This window comes from Pinus tabuliformis, chromosome 7, assembly GCF_031772625.1.
Source record: "Pinus tabuliformis cultivar Carrire ecotype Pingquan chromosome 7, CPIR1, whole genome shotgun sequence".
In the NCBI taxonomy this organism is placed as follows: Eukaryota; Viridiplantae; Streptophyta; class Pinopsida; order Pinales; family Pinaceae; genus Pinus; species Pinus tabuliformis.
In genome coordinates this window covers 1,761,418,031-1,761,435,528 of record NC_142293.1, presented here as the reverse complement: position 1 = coordinate 1,761,435,528, position 17,498 = coordinate 1,761,418,031, and the positions used below count along the sequence as shown (strand labels likewise).

Below are 17,498 nucleotides of genomic sequence, written 5' to 3'. Positions count from 1 at the left end.
GCTGCTAAATAAAGTCGAATTTGCCCCAAAGTTCCTAAGTCTAAGTGTGGAGTCCTCCTCCTAAGTCAAAATTGTGCCAAAAATGTGTCACTACACCCTGTACCTAATGTTTGTCAGAAGGGACATGACACTGGCGCAAGGCCCAAAGTTTGTTGAAGACCTTACATAGTGTTGTTGGTAATGCTTGAATCCTGATGGAAACACATTAGGCCCTCACTTTTACCAATTGAGCAAACCACCATTGACAAGATGTTAGTGTCCATACATGCAAATACAAAGTATATCTCTCTCAAATTATATTGCTATATATCTAAATTCGAGGTCAGTTAAAACTGTAGAATGTAAAAGAGAAATGATCTGAAACTGACTTGAAGGTTAAGCTAACTTGTAATGCAAAGGGATATAACTTATAAGTGGTCCAAAAAAATGTGAAAATTTCTAGATAGAAATCCAACTGCAATGACTGATATTATTTCTTCTACTTATTACATAAATAAGTTATTCATAGTGTTTCTACGGCAAATATCAAAATAAATTTTACTGCAACCTTCACAATTAAAATACCGCGGAAAATAAATGCAAGGAAAAATACTAGCACAAGTACAATCACAATGACTCTGCCACTGCCAACACTGCGTCTGTACTACGACTAAGAAACCATCTGTTTCTGCTACTGAAACAGATTCTCTACGATACCCATCTACTCCCTAAACTGGATGAACTTAGTTCTTTTTAGAGCTTTTGTGAGTATGTCTGCTCCCTGATTTCCTTTGGAGACATACTACAATTGTACTGCCCCACGCTAAACACAATCTCTGATAAAGTGACATCTGATATCAATGTGTTTCGACCGATCATGAAATACTGGATTCTCAAAGACTTTAATAAAACTCTGATTATCACAGGGTCACCTTTATTCTTTCCCTGAACAAACTCATAGGCAGTTTTCTAAGCCATATAGCTTTGCACGTAGTTGTGTTGGCCACCATATATTATGCTTTTGTTCAGCTTAAAGCTACTGACTTCTTCTTCCTGCAGCACCACGAGATCATTCTTGATCCAACATTGAAGCAATACCCAGAGGTACTTTTCTAGTCTACTGAACTACCTATCCAATCTGCATCTGTGAATCCATTCAATCTGACGTCATCTTCTCGGGTGTATTTCAACCCATATTCGACTATTCCACGCACATATCTAAGAGTGTGGATAGTTTTTGCCCAATGCACCCTTTCCGGTTCCACCGTGAACTGACTAAGGGTGTTGACAGCAAAGAAAATGTCTGGCCTAGTGTTCACCAGATACATGCGCGACCCAATGAGTTGTCTATACAAGATGGGGTCCGCCTCCTTGTCTCCCGATGCATCTATTTTCTTCCAGTTGGTGATCATGGGCGTAGCCATGGGCCAACAATCCTACATTCTGAATCTCTTCAAAACCTCTGTAACATATCTTCCTTGTCCAAGGAAGATCTCCCCATCATTTTGCCATACTTCCAACCCTAGAAAATAATGCATCAAACCCATATCCTTCATGTCGAATTTTGCTTCAAGATTCTTCTTGCAGTCCTTTAGGAGCCTAGATGACCCTGTTCGAAACAAGTCACACATATAGTACCAGAATAAGTGGCTCATTTTCCACCATTAGATGATAGAGATTGGGATCAGCATCACTCTTGACAAATCCCAACTGCTGAAAGTAACTATCAATCCAACCATACCATTCTCTGGGTGCTTGCTTGAGCCCATACAAAGCTTTCTTTAACCTGCATACATGAGTTCTCTTCTCATGAGTTTCAAAGCCTTCGGGTTGTTCTATATACACCTCTTCTTCTATCACCCCATTCAAGAATGTTGTCTTGGCATCCATCTAGTGAATCTCCCATCCCATTTGCGCTGCTAGGGATATAACGGATCTGATAGAGGTATATATGGCTACCGGAGCAAAGGTCTCTTCATAGTCCATTCCTTTTTTTTTTGTACCCCCTTGCTGCGAACCTAGCCTTATACTTCTCTATACTACCATCTACAGCATACTTGATCTTGTAGATCCATCTCGATCCTACAACTGATCTATCCTTTGGCCTAGGTACCACTTCCCAGGCATCATTCATCATGAAAGGAACTATACTCTTCTATCATGGCATCCACCCATACTTGGTGACGTACGGCTTCTTGAAAGCTAAAGGGTTCTTCAACCTATGCTACCAAGGCTTGGTACCTGTCAGGCTGTCTACACTGCCTTTTCTCAGTTCGAGGAGCTCTGACAAACTCCTGTGTCCCTCAATGTCTGTCCTATTTCTCTACTGGTTCTGCCACTGGTGCTGGGAGGCTCGATCAAATCACTCTCCTATTCCTGTCATTCCACCTGTTGAGAAATACTTGGATTTCCTTCTTCTGAGGAAATATTGGCACTGGTCACTGTGCTAGTTCCAAGTGTCTGTCCTCCTGCTTGTCCTCCGTGCTGCCCCTGCTGTTGCTGGACTAAAGGAATATCTATTGACTGATCTTCTGCTGGCACCTCTCAGGATTAACACTGCCATAATGTTGTGTTCAAGTACGTTATTCTACTGTCATTACTATGTCTATTTTTGTTAACGTGGTGTCATTAGTGAGAAACTCATTTAATAAAGAACTATGAACAAGCTACTCGACAGATAAATGTATTGAAAAGAAATGGGAGCATATCAACCTTGGGCATGCCATATATATTATACTCAATATTTGCAATACAATGGCTGTTATTTATCTGTGCAACGTTATCTCCTATGGGGTTGATGCAAGTATTCTGTTTGATCAGTGTTAATCCACTGTGCACTCTTTTCTGTAAATATATCATTTGCCTAAACCAATTTCCAAGCTGATGACCAACCATTTTGAATACCTCCTGCAACTAGTAGACAATATTAATGCAAGAAAATATGAGGCATATAAAAATTGTTTTCTGTATTGCTAGATCTTTCAGTGATAATCATTTTAGTGCCTCAAATATCAGAATATGACCCGTTGCAGTTCTTGCCACATTTTCTACATTTATAAATAGAAACAGGTTATCGTCTAAGCAGCATGTTTTTTATACTCACACTTCTCAAACAAATGACATAGATAAATCAGAGTAACCTACATGCCAGAAGCAGAAGATCGAAGCCCACCACTGCAAAGGCTTTCTTCAATATCCCTTAGTCCAGCCTTGCGGTCAGAACGGAAACCCAAAATAGATAGCAAGCGAAGTAACTTTGGGGGTAGCATAGAGATGACAAGGCTGAAGCCACCGAAACCAAGCTTTATAGCACCAACTTCATGCTTGCTTCCAATTTTCTGAAAGTGACAACGAAAAGAAATATCTGAATATCATATTGATTTCCACTGAAAATTTCAACTGTTTTAGACTAGTACGGACATCAACAAAATTGAAGATATACACAGATATATGCATACTTCATGTGTCTTCGTTCCTACAAAACAACAAACTATATTGTCATATGAAATATTTTCCAAACAAAGAGCAGAGCCCTAAATCACCTAGATCCTTTTTGTGCTCAAACTTGGCAGCACAACAATGAAATTCGAAATAAATAAATAAGCAACACAACAAGAGTAAAATTTGCCATTAAGTTTGCAAATGTTAATTAAGTGAATTTGTTATAGCTTTTGGAAAACATGTTAAAACATCACATATTTTCCACAAAGATGTCATACATACATACATATAGATAGATAGATAGATTTCACAATTAGGCTGAGCCTGAGTCATGGCTAGCCCCAATTTTGGATGGAATAATGATGTACCCACCAGTTGGATGCTATCACCAGGATTGTGTGAAGCTTGGACACCCCTAATTCCGCCAAAGGTGGCTTCCACTCTCAACCCCTCCCCATAGACAGAGAGATTTGTGCGTGCCTGTGCGTTTCTTTATTAATTGAGTGGGCCTAATGGTTAAGAACATGTGCTTCCTCATAAGAGGTTACAAGTTCAAATCCAAAGGGGGGTAGAGGATGTACACCTTTGTAGACTTTAATAGGCAAATCGTTGCGAGGAGGTGGGTCCCTTGTCCCACAAACAAGGGGGTCTCATACACCAATCTGGTGTCTAGCTTGGCTGTGACCTTCAAAATAGATTATTATTATTATTATTTGTTACTATTTTTTTCAAGCTTAGTGAAAAGAGAAACAAATCATAATGATTTTTTACAAACTTTAAAAATAAATAAATAAATAGCCAAGCATGGACAAAAATAGATGTAATCAAGAGAGAGTGGATTCACTTATTCATTAGATGATGCAATGTCACATTACAATGTAGGAGAAGAGGAGTACATTATATAACTCCCAAACACCTAATATTTAATCATTATACTAATTATTATATCAAATGCCTCATTACTACACCATTTTATCCATGAGACTTTTATTATAGATGTAAGTCCTAAATATGTCTAGTGACAATTATCTTCTAAATATGACAACTATCTCTAATGCCCCCCATAATGGTTAGTTTATATGCTAGTTCAAAATACAAAAAGACGAGAGCTTTGGAAAAGCAAGATCTCTGTTGTCCATAGGATAAGATTTTCAAAATAATGCCTAGAAGTGAACTGTATCCAGCAAGGTTGATGAAGTACATTTATATTGTTACTCGTTTGTCCGACCATTGACTCGAAAATGGAATTAGAGCCAATGTTGGCTGAATAGTCTTCCACAATTGACATAGAACCTAGCATGTTCATTGAACTCACCTCCTTCACATCTTGGTAGTCTTGTTGCCACTCAATGACAAAAACTCCAAATCACATCATATACTCTGAGTGGAACCTGGATAGGTCATCCACTGTCACCTCCACAACCTACCTTGCCTCTTTAGGTTTGCTCTCCTCCGGCTTTGAGGTGGAATCCCTAAGACTCACTGGAGCATAAACAATATGGAACAAGGTGATATCAAAAGTAGCCCCAGTGAATGAATTGGGCTTTTAATAAATAAAGGGATTTAGGGGTGATGGAGGGATGTGAAGACCAATGGAACCACTCAAGGGAGACAAGGCCAAGGGAATGTTAGGATGAGAGGATATCAAGAAGCATGACCCTGCTTAGATCAGTTGTTTGGAATAATAGACAAGGGACAAGAAACTAGTATGGAAGAGATAGGTAGCTTCCCGACCAATCAAGGTAAACTACAAGGTCAAGAACCCACTAAGGTGGATTTCTCGATGAGATTCCCTCAACCCAAGGATCCACTGTAATGCGAAATAAGCCAAGCATTTACTAAGGGGACCCCCTCGAGGGTTTGCCTATCAAAGAAGCTCAATGACTACTCCACACCAACAAAGAGGATGTGAAAACATGTGTCTATAACACCCCCTTTCACGTGATTGTTGTCCCTCAGTGAATCGATCTTAATAAACCTTGTGGTGGTCCTGAATACGTTACAAGTTAAACCCTTAAAAGTGTTGCAAACGCAACCAAGAAAGAAATGTTGAAGGAAATGTAACTAGGTTCAGTCTTCATAAATGTACTTTTGATATTTGTATTTTACTCAAGAAAAGAAATATTATTTTATAATATATGTCAATGAGTTTCTTGCTCATTGAAATAGGTCTAGCACATGTTTAAAGTGTTATAGGTGAGTCAAATAGTCAAAAGAAAATATTGAAGACCTTAAGCGCATGTTACACCATGTAAATGTATGTATAAGAGTCAAAGAATATCCCTCCAAGCAAAGTCAAGTCTCCTCCAAAGCAAAGACACCACCAAAGAAGCCATCTGAAGCAAAGATAGCAAGTCGGCCTACAAATAGTCTTCAATCGGCCTTCTAGTCGGCCTAAAAAAAGGGACAATCCTTTATATATAGAGATTGTCCACTCCACTATAATGTCAAGCAATCACCTCTGAAATCAACAAAGGTAGGAAGCCGAGAAAAGTGTAAAGAAGGACGATGAAAGGGTCTCCAAGTGCAGTGAAGAAGAAGGGTACACAACCAAGCTCAAGGGGACTGTTTCTAGGGAAAGCCGCAGTCACACGTGCGAAGATAAAGAGGGTATCTCTGTTGTCTTAGCAGCCCTCCACCACAGTCACACATAGTTAGGCTAGCAGAGTAGGCCTATAAGGCCTCTCACTCAAGCAAAAAGGAAGCACACTCAAGCGAATAAGAAAAGAGGACCTCCACACAAGAATCTTGAAGGGATCCCCTCACATATGCGAAGAAACAATGATACTCTGTTGTCATATCAAACCTGCATCTACATCTCAAGAAGGGGCTCAGTTGGAGGAAGGATAAAGTACTCTTCATATGTAAAGGAATAAAGAGGAATATCTCTTATAGAAGATACCTAACAAAGACTAATATCAGTTGTCGGAAGAAGGACGAAGTGTCAAGAAGCAAAGTGTCAAAAGAAGGTAGACTAACTGTCGGGGAACAAAGTGCAGAAAGGACGAAGGACTTGACTTATGCTTGGAGGGCATTCTATTCAGGGGTCTAGGGTTTGGCATTGATCAATAAGAAGCTTCAATAAGAGAAACTTCCGAAAGGGTTTTACTCGCAAGAGAAGAGAGGTTTTCGCCTTGGCAGAGAGCCAACATCTTGTGTTCTTGTTCTTATGTTTTTCGTAGCAGTTTGATGAAGTACACACACATGCATTAATAAGAAGAAGAAGAACATTAAGCTAACAACAAAAAGTAAACAGACTCCCAAATTGTTATCAAGTCAAGAAGAATCACACTACACATAATTGCCCTTGATTCTTCAACAAGAAAGACCTACTAGATTGAAACATACATCACAGGATAAGCCTGAAACCCCAACGGCACCAAGAAGATTTACATTAATCTCTTAGGAAACGAATACTCTTATATCCAACCATGATTACAAATGTGGAAGTCTCTCCTTTCTATAGAGGAGGTAAGGAACTTTCATTATAATAAAATAATAAGTTTTAGAGAACAAAAGCTTTATTCAATATACATAAGTCTAGCCTTGCAATGACAAAGGAAGCCTGACATAGATAGTAAGCAAAGTAACTTTGGGGTAGCATGGAGATCACAAGGCATAAGCCAAAGAAACCAAGTTTTATGTCACCAACTTCATCCTTTATTCCAATTTTCAGAAAGTAACAAAGAAAAGAAATATCTGAATATCATATTGATTTTCATTGAAAAATTCAACCTTTTTAGACTAGTATAGACATCAACAAAATTGAAGATACACACAAATACATACAACTACATGTGTCTTTGTTTTGACAAAACATAAAACTATATTGTCATATCAAATATTTGCCAAATAAAGAGTTGAGCCCTAAATCACCTAGATTCCTTTTGTGCTCAAACTTGGCAACACAATAATGAAATTCGAAATAAATAAATAAACAACATTAAACAAAAGCAAAATTTGCAATTAAGTTTGAAAAAGTTAATTAAATGAATTTGTTATAACATTTTGAAAACATGTATATAACATCATATATTTTCCATAAACATGTCACACACACACACACACACACATATACATATATTTCACGACTAGGTTGAGCCTAGGTCAAGTCCAGCGCCAATGTTGGATGGAAGAATGATCTACCCACAAGTTGGATGCTATCACCAAGATTGTGCAAAGGTTGGACACCCCTAATTCCCCAAAAGGTGGCTTCCATCCTAAACACCTTCCCATAGAGAGAGAGAGATTTGTGTGTGCCTGTGTTTCCTCATAAGAGGTCAAAAAGTTCAAATCCAAAGCATGGTAGAATATGTATATCTCTGTGGACTTTAATAGTCAGATCGTTGTGAGGAGGTATAGGTTGGATGTGACCTTAAAAATAGATTATTATTATTATTATTATTTATTACTATTTTTCCAAGCTTATTGAGAAGAGAAACAAATCACAATGATTTTTTACAAAGTTAAAAAAAAATTAAAAAATAGCTAGGCATGGACAAAAATAGATGTAATCAAGAGAGAGTGAATTCACTTATTCGTTAGATGATGCAAAGCCACATTACAATGTAGGAGAAGAGGAGTGCATTATGCAACTCCCAAACACCTAATAAATAAACATTATGCTAATTATTATATCAAATGCGTCAATATTACATCACTTTATCAATGAGACTTTTATTATAGGTGTAAGTCTTGTTGTCACCTAAGATGCACACCTAGATTAATATATGAATAGTCTTCAACCCCACAAGGTGTGTTCTTTAAGGCGCAACACTCAGAGAAGGGGTTGTCACCTATTCCCAACTCTCTTTGTTTAAGCTCTCTCTTCTATTCCCAACTCTCTATTCTATTTAACCTCCAGGGGAATGACAAGTCCAAGGTACATCCTTCAAATGGCAAGAGTCATGTGAAATAATGGTGGACTGAAGTGAGGATGAAGGGAAGGCTCCAAGCCACATGCCATGGTACAAGGGTAGCTATGGTGAGGAAAGCCCATGTGAAAATTCGGAATCCTGAATCCTATTGCAGCAACAAAAAATTATTCACCTAATTGTTATTTTTAATTAACAATTTATTTATTGTTTCCTACAGCGAATACTAAATAACTCGCACTGCAACCTACACAAATAAAACTGCGGAAGAATAAACGTTGGAAGAAATGCTAGCGCACACATAAATTACACAGTTATTTTTGGACCAATGTTCTCGGAAAAACCCAACTTGGGAAAACCGGTGTAGCAGTGAGGGTTTTATTTTATTATGCAGTATCGAAATCTAAGTGCATCTATGGAAGCCCAATTGGCAATCCAAACAACAAGAAAATCTAAGCAAAATACTGAAGGGAATTACCCTTCTCCCACAAGCAATCTCTAGCTCGACTTTCCCTATCAAAACTCGGCGTCCTGGAGCTCTGCATCAGCCTTTGCGCTTCTCTGTGTAGTTGGTTGAACGACTTGCTTCGAACTGGGCTCTTATGAAGTCGTTCTGCCTCTAGATGTTGAGAAAATCGTCTCTTTGACCCTCTGGGATTCCTTCCCAGCCTTTGGAACTGAGAATGAATTTTCTTCTCTCGAAACCGAACAGCCTGACTGAAGCAACTGCGCTGCCCCTCAACGCTGCCTCTCTGGGATAATTCAGCTCACTTGTTGCTGCCTCTCCTGGTCTGGGAAATCTTTCTTCTGAATCATTGTCTATGCCCCTAACTCACTGCCTCTTTCTCTAGCAACTGACTATTACTACTTGGGAAATTGATCTGCTCCTGAAATCGAACTGCTCTAGTGTATTCTCCAAGTGCCCATCGACGACTTCTTCTATCCTCTGTTGAGACTCCAACGGCCAACACTAAACTTAATCGATGGCTAGGATTAACTTGAAGTCGATATGTGTGAGTTTCTAGATCATTCACGCCTTGATTTAATTAATTCTAATTAATTAACCATATTCCCTAAGTTTATACTTAGGAAATATTTAAAAACTAGTTAATAATCTAATTAAGTCATTTCTAAGCGAAATTTCCAAAAACGGTTTCTGGGTTTTGGAGATCTCCTATATTCTAGCCTCTCCACAAAATTTCGTGGCTAGAACACATCCGAGGCTACAAAAACTAATACTCCCTGTTGAGCACTACGTGTCAACTACCTATAGCAGTACACCCCCTTTTTTCGCAAAAGGGATAGCGCTTAATCGACATGTCCGTGCCATTCGACAGTCATCGTCGACCTGATCATGTTATGTTGTAAACCCAATCTGCATGTGTAAATTGTAAATAATCTTAGCAGATATGAGTCATGTATGTAAATTGCCCAGGTGGACCTAATTTTTTAGTGATAATCTACGTTCCGGAAGGTTTTTTGTCTCACCGATCCATGATCGACAGAGTTTTCCTTTAGCCTGACCCCAAAGCCGGAATGAATTTTGTCGTTAAAATCTTAGGGGAATCAAGCAAACTTTGCTGAAGAAGTTTCACCAAAGAAGAACAAGATGGAAGGATCCAAAGTCAAAGATCTATTTGTTAGGGACTCTATCCCTTACATATTCGTCAAGTTTGGACTAAGAAGGAGCCCTCACCACTTTCCAAAGATAAGTATCTTACTCCTTGTATTATCTTTTATATTTGGTTTCCCTTACTTATATAAGTTTGTTTATATTAAATACTAATCACATTTCTATTCATATTTTCCTTGTTTAGGAAAGGCTTACTGAATACTCAAGGATTATGAAAGAAGGCTTCACAAGACAAAGCATTGGGATTACAAGGTTTGTTAAGAAACAAAGGTATGCCTTAGACCATAAGCTTTGTTCTCTTCATGATAAAGGTATATTCATTCTTTTTGGTAATCTATTCTACATTACTAACATTGTTGTGTCTAGCACTCTTGAATCGTAAAGATTCTTGATTGGGTGATTCATCATTAGATAAATCTACCCTCCTCACATATTTGATTATTCTTGTGGAACCTTAAGAGGTTCTTTGTAAAACCCTAACTTAAGGGTATGTCGATGATAATGTGTGAAACCCTAGCCTACTTAGGGTTATTGATGAAGTCTAAAGAAAATGTTTGATGCTTTGATGATGTCATGTTTGGGGTTTTGGTATGGTTATGAAAACCCTAACTTGTTAGGGTTGAAAGGTGATATCTGAAATCCCAAACCTTTGAAGTTTTGGTAATTTAGGGTTTGCTATGTTATGTATTGAAACCCTAGATATTTAGGGTTTATGAGCAAGACCCTTATGACCTAGGAATGAATCCCTAGGTATATGTTTGTTCGTCTGATCAAGTTTGTTATATGTCTGACTTTAATGTGTTTGTGTCATTGGGTTTGCCTAACATATGTTGTTATGATATGCTTATGCATGATGATGAAATCCTAGATATGCATGTGTTGCCCTAATTATTGATAGTCATAAGTCCTAGGGTTTGGAACTAAGCCCTAGTTGGAGTTTGATTCTCTAGGATGATTATATTTGTGAATTCTAGGGTTTTGTAACTAGAAGTTAAAATCTCTCATATATGATGACAATGTGATAATCTGGGAGTTATGAAAGGTTGATAAAAACCTGAAATTGTATTGTGATCAGTTTGATTGTTGAGAATTAGTAAATGAAAATCTAGGGTTTACATCAAACCCTAGTAGAAGCTAGTCATGTTGTTGATTGAGTTGTGATTGCTTTTGATTGTTGAATCTCATGCATGAAATCTAGGGTTTGTATGAAATCCTAGTAAGAAGTCTAACATATGAATTCTGAAAGTTGTTAGATGCATTGTTATACTGGTTTCTAGGGTTTTCTATATGTTATAACTGAGTTTGTCATATCTCTGAAAGAAATATTGAAGCCCTAGATATAATGAGATTGATATCTTGAGTTGTTGATGTGATTTAGGGTTTGTAACAAAACTTGGGCAAGAAGTTGAAGTATAGAAGTAAATGTTAAAATTTGGGTACCAGAGGATAAGTGGTTCCCTAAGGCTTTGATCTTTGGCCTAGGGAAAAGTGTCCAAATTTATTTGTACTTTTCTCTTAAAGTGACTTTATAAGTGGTAAAGTCAATTTAATTTAAAAGCGACTTCATAAATGGTAACATTACTTTCTAATTTAAAAGTGACTTTATAAGTGGTAAAGTTACATTCTAATTTAAATGTGACTTTATTAAAGTCAATGAAGAATTAGAAAGTGAAAAAGTGACTATGGAAATAAAAGGCTAAGTGGGTCTTTATTTAAGACGGTGAGTTAAAAAATAGAAAGTGAGAATTAAAAGCACATTTATTCTCATCCCTAGATCTAAATCAATCTCAGCCATTAGATCTTAGGGTAACCCAAGAGGTCATTTAGAGAGTAAAAGGAGAAAAGAAGAGGAAAACATCACTCATTCTTTCATGAGCATTTGAGAGAAAGAGAAGAGAGAGAAAGGAGAAAATTTCTTAGCAGTGAGGAAGTGAAAGAGAGCAACAAGAAGACATTTCAGTGAATCTGGACAGCAACATTTATTTGCACGCATCCCAAGGAAAAATTATACAACAGGAGAAAGGCACAGATATCGAGGAAGAGGGGCAGCACAGAAATCGAGGAAGAAGGACAATAGCAGGGTACGAATTTCGAGACAAATTTGGGCACAAATTTCGAGGCAGTCATATTGCTTAAATTCGTACAGTCCGTACAAGTTCTGGACACACTTTTCAACGTAGGTCATACAGCATTTAATGTTGTTTTATTGCTAGAAAATTTATGTTTTGGTTGCTTGCTGATTGGCACAATTTTTGAGGTGGAATTCAAGCACGAAAATCGAGATAAGTTGTACTTTGTAGTTGCTAGAATTTTTACTGTGTATTTCAGTTTCTCTGTAAAAGCATTTTCAAAAATAAAGAAGAGCTCTCAAATTGGTTTTCTCCAATAGTTGTAAGGGGGTTTTCCAGGGTCACATTGACCAAAAATCATTATGTTATTTTCTGTGTGTGGTTGTCATAATTTCACAGTGTTTTATTTCTGCAATTTCAGCAGCTGTGAAATCTCTAAATTTGTGTTTTCAGAAATATATTGTCATTTCCATATTTTAGAATTTTTATCATGCTTGGATTTAAAACTAAATGCATGGAGTGATAAGGAAAATTGATAACTGGGGTGGGGGTTGAAATTTCTTCATGGTATCAGAGCTTGGTTGGCTAAAAATTGCAGTTTGGGACAACAAAGTGAAATTTACAACAAGCTGATTTTTACACAAAAAATATAAACCTTTACCACAAATTTGAAAATTTCAGTTTTGTAGGACAGTGAAACATGTATTTGGGTTTGAGAGTTGAAGACAAGTTGGATAGACAGAACAACTGCAGTGCATGGAAGGAGAGAATCCAGAGCATCTTTGAGGAAGCAGAAGTTTGGGGCATTGTGGTAAATACCACACAGAACCTAATAGTAGTACCTGCTGACTTTGTACAGTTTGCAGAGTTTAACAAAAAGAATACTAAGGCAAAAAGATTGATTCTGGAAAGAATCAAAGACCATGACATTCCTCATGTGAGAGGAAAGACTTATGCACATGAGATGTGGACAGCCTTGACCAGTCTTTACCAGAGCTCAAATGAAAACAGAAAAATGGTCCTAAAGGAGAAACTGAAGGCCATTAAAATGGCTAACACTGACAGTGCTATAGCATACCTCACAAAGATCACTTCAGTGAGAGATGAGTTGGCAGCCATAGGTAAGATCATTACACCCACTGAGTTGGTGAGGATTTCTTTGAATGGTCCTCCCAAGACTTAGGAGAATTTTGTGGATGGCATTGTTGCACAGGAAAACCTTCCCGATTGGGAGAGGTTGTGGGATGATTACATTCAAAATGAGATAAAAAAAAAACCATCTTGGGACAGCCAAACAGGTGGAGGAGGATGACAATGTGGCATTGTTCGCAAGAGGCAAAAAGGGCAGAGCAAAGAAGCAAGCTTCCAACAGTAGAGGCAAAGGCAAAGGTAAAGTCAAGCAGCAGAACAAAGAGAAGGATTATTCCAAAGTCAAATGTTGGAATTATCAAAAGTTGGGACACTATGCTGTTGTTGTTGGCATTATGATACAGGTATGATACAGGTGATGTCCTTGATGGCAACTCACTCAGATGACAAATCATAGTATAGCAAGTAAATAGCAAAGAATTAATGATCAAAGAGGTATACGCAGGTTCACTGTGACAAATGAGCGTATACACGCGGGTTCACCTATAATATCCCTTTTTTGGGATACCCCTCAAACCCAAGCAAACTCTAACCAAATACATACAAGTGATATAGTAGCCGGGAAGCTCAAAGAGATAAAAATAACAGTGGTACAACATATAATAATGTAAACATGGAATATAAGCAGATACTCAAGAAATGCAGAGAGAAATGCTAAGCCATTTTATTATACTGAGTAATGGAAAGAGTACAAAAGGTGATCAGAAAGATGGCACCTCGACTTGCACAAAGCAAGTGAAGAAATACACCCAGAATAGTAAAGAAATGGCCTCTCTCAGAACTGCGTCCAAGCTGCTGGAGAACTGTTGTGCTACTGCTACTACATGGAATCAAGTGAGGATTTGGGGTTGTTCCCCTCCTCAGAAAATGTTGAAACTCTGGAATCAGCCTCTGCTCAATAAACCCAGAAAAACCCAAAAATCTTTTCTGAAATAGCCGGCCCCCGAAAATCACCCCCCTGAGGATCTACGCAATCCCTCAAGGCTCTGCACTGCCACTGAATAGAACCCTCCAAAACTCTGCCAAAAATCCTCCAATAGGCAAGGGTTGATCCCTTGCTCAATGTCCCAGCTCAAATCCTCCGCAAAAACCCCAATCCGAAACTCCCACCAAAAGAACTGTGTCCCTCTCTCAAGACTGCGCAGTTATCAAAAATGTTCAAAGCCTCCTCACTCCAAAGATCAATCCTCCTGCAAAAGACTGTTGAAAACTAACTTGCCCGAGCAGGCACTCGAAGTCCCCCGGGGCTAAGGGTGAGATTTCCGAACGGAGACACTTGATGCACTGAACAGCGCTGCAAACAGGCTAAACAGCCAGTGTGCTCTAAGTCGAAGTGACTAGCTCAAATGCACATAATCGAATGCCAAAATGAGGAGGCTCCTCTCTCCTTTATAGCATTGGCCTTTCTCAAAACCCTAAGGCCCACCTCCTCCAACGTAGCCATCTCTTGCCACATGCTCCTCTCCATCTGCGCAGTCCCTCCAAGTGTCTGCGTGGGCCCCCTTCTCTACGTGGTCCTATGGCCCCCTTGGCTCCCCTTTAAGTTACAACATTGTGCTATTAGGGAGTGACTTTATTCTAAAAGTGAGTTATGTCCCCCCTTTCCTCACCTTTTTATTTATAAATAACTATAGAAGGCAAAATTGAGCAAAATCGAATATTCCAATTAGCCATGGCTAATTAGGAATATTACATCACCATAGACCAAGTCGCGTATACGTACACACGCACTCTCACAGAGGGAAAAGCGTGTACATGTTGGAAAACTAAGTTTTGGTCTGTGGTATTTGGTCCATGGTATTTTGGTCCTAAGTGGTATTGGTCCATGGTATTTGGTCCGAAGTATTGACCCCAGGTATTGAGTCCAAGGTATTGGTCCTATGTGGCTTTGGGCCATGGTATTGAGAGAGGCCTAAACCTATATAAGGAGAAGGAGATCATTAGGCTAAGGTGCAAGTGTGCAAGTGATGAATATCTGATGAAGTATGAGATCTAGTATGTTGGTTATGGGTTTGTGATGCTTTGCTCGATCTGAACCAAGGATGCACCTATGCGGTTGATGAAGGTTGATGGACCGAGATCATGAAGACTAAAATGCATTATCATTATATGGTATGATCATGAATAGATCTAAATACTGACGCATGTTTTATCCTTTACATCTTATGTTCTGGATATATCTGAAGTTGAAAACTACAGTGAATGTATAAGTAATTATTTTCAGATCTATACGCAGGTTCCCTTTGGTGAAAGAGCGTATACACGCTGGTTTGACACAACCAAGTAGTGAATACATTATGAGATTTGATATTTGAGGTTGCTGTTGGTTCTAGTGGTTGTTGCAGAGTTCGGGGTTCTGCTCTGTGTTCTGGTGACTGTGTTTTTATGACAGGGTTTCAGTGATTCAGTTTTGATTGGTGCAAAGGAAATTGGTTGATACAGAGATATTTGATGTTTGATTGATGTTGTTAATGGATCCAATCTGAAAATTTATGAAACGTGGTCCCTGGAAGAAAAGAGAAGGTCGTAGTCTTCTGTAGGTCGGCGCCTATGTACTAGTAAATATATATTGGCTACTACAAAAGCTAGGGGGTTGTAGCTCCCTTCTAGTAGAAGCTGGAGAACAAGAGAAGGTTGTAGCCTTCTGCAGGTGGGTGCCTGCGTACTGGTATGAGTCTGCGCCAGTACAAGATTGTAAACAGGTTTTTTTTATCTTAAAGAAAACAGCAGTAGGTGGTTTTTGTCCGGCATTGGGTTTGCACCTTATATCATGGTGTTCATGTGTGCTTCTTATGTCTGATGATCTGTTCTATTTTACTACACCTGTTTACTATTTACATGGTTAATAATGTTCTGATGCACTCATTAAAGATCAGCATATGATGAATTAACTAAATCATAAGTTTGTTGGATATACGTTGGTTGCATTAAACACAATTGCGTATACACGTAGGTTGCCTTCACTGAAGTAGCGTATATGAATCTGATAATGGAAATGAAAAGGTTATTGATTTGCTAATACTGATTCACCCCCCCCCCACCTCTCAGTATTATTTCCAACAATTGGTATCAGAGCAGGTCCTTCAGAAGAAGCTTGATCGCTTGAAGGAAGATCCATCATGATGAGTAATCAAGAAAGAGAGGAATCCATCAGACCACCAATCTTCGATGGGAGCAATTTTGTTTACTGGAAGATAAGAACCATAGCCTATCTACAATCGCTTGGAATGGATATTTGGGGAATCGTGGAAGGAGAATATACATATCCATCAACAATTCCTACAGATACAGCAGATAGAAAGCAATATGAACTCAATGCCAAAGCTATTACTATCTTATTGGGAAGTTTGTCAAAATCAGAGTTTGTCAAGGTCATGTAGCTCAAATCAGCCAAAGAAATATGGGACAAAATCATTCTAAGCTACGAAGGAGACGCTCAGGTAAAACGTGCTAAGCTTCAAACTCTCAGAATTCAGTATGAAACTCTTAAGATGCATAGTGATGAAAGCATAGCTCATTACTTCCTACGTATAGATGAGATTGTCAATTGTATGAAGAATCTAGGTGAAGAAATTAAGGAAATTGTCTTAGTTGAGAAGGTTTTGAGATCATTGTCTGCTAAATTTGAATCCAAAGTGTCTGCCATAGAAGAAAATAAGGATCTGCAGAATATTACTATGATGCAACTTCACAGAATCTTAACTGCTTTTGAAATGAGAAAAGGAGGACCATCAGATATGAGAGAAGCCGCATTTAAAATATCAGCAAAGAAAAAAGAAAAACTCAATGAGTCAGGATACATTTCAGAAGAAGAATATGAGGTAAATTTTGTCAAGAATCTTCAACGGGGATCTGAAAGGTTCAAAGGTAAGCTACCTTTCAAATGTTTTTCTTGTGGTAGAGTTGGTCATTACGCTGCTAGATGCCCTCATAACAAAGGAAAGATGTCTGAAGAAGGTAATAGAAGTTATTATACTCATGATAATAGTAATGACTCATCCAATAGTGATGAAGACATTAGACTTCTCATGGCATATGAAAATAATGACGTAGAAAAAGAAGAAGTTACCAGATTAAAAGTTCAGCTGGAAACAATAACCAGAGTAAGGGAGCAGCTGCAGGATGTAGTAAAAGATCAGAACATAACAATCCAGAGACTTGAAGCTAAGATCCTCTCTCTAAAAGAAGATCTTGAAGAATCAAAGAAGCAGAATGAAGAAGCTCTTGAAGAACAAGAACATGAAGTGCTCAAATTAAGGCAACAAGTGGAAGAAGGAAGAAAAGCTAAAGAAAACATAAAGAAGCAATATCTGGAAAAGGAAGAACAAGATCAGGTTGAGGTAAATATCTTCA

General features: G+C 38.3%; 1 protein-coding gene across 3 annotated transcripts in view; it reads right to left on the bottom strand.

The window, feature by feature from the left end:
* Window positions 1-17,498, bottom strand: part of LOC149255394 (uncharacterized) — a 280,594-nt gene that overhangs the window by 166,062 nt on the left and 97,034 nt on the right. For all 3 annotated transcript variants that reach the window (XM_089460475.1, XM_089460473.1, XM_089460474.1), the window contains exon 4: window positions 3,124-3,317. In XM_089460475.1, coding sequence (XP_089316601.1) covers window positions 3,124-3,317 — 194 coding nt within the window. The remainder of the gene's footprint in view (window positions 1-3,123; window positions 3,318-17,498) is intronic.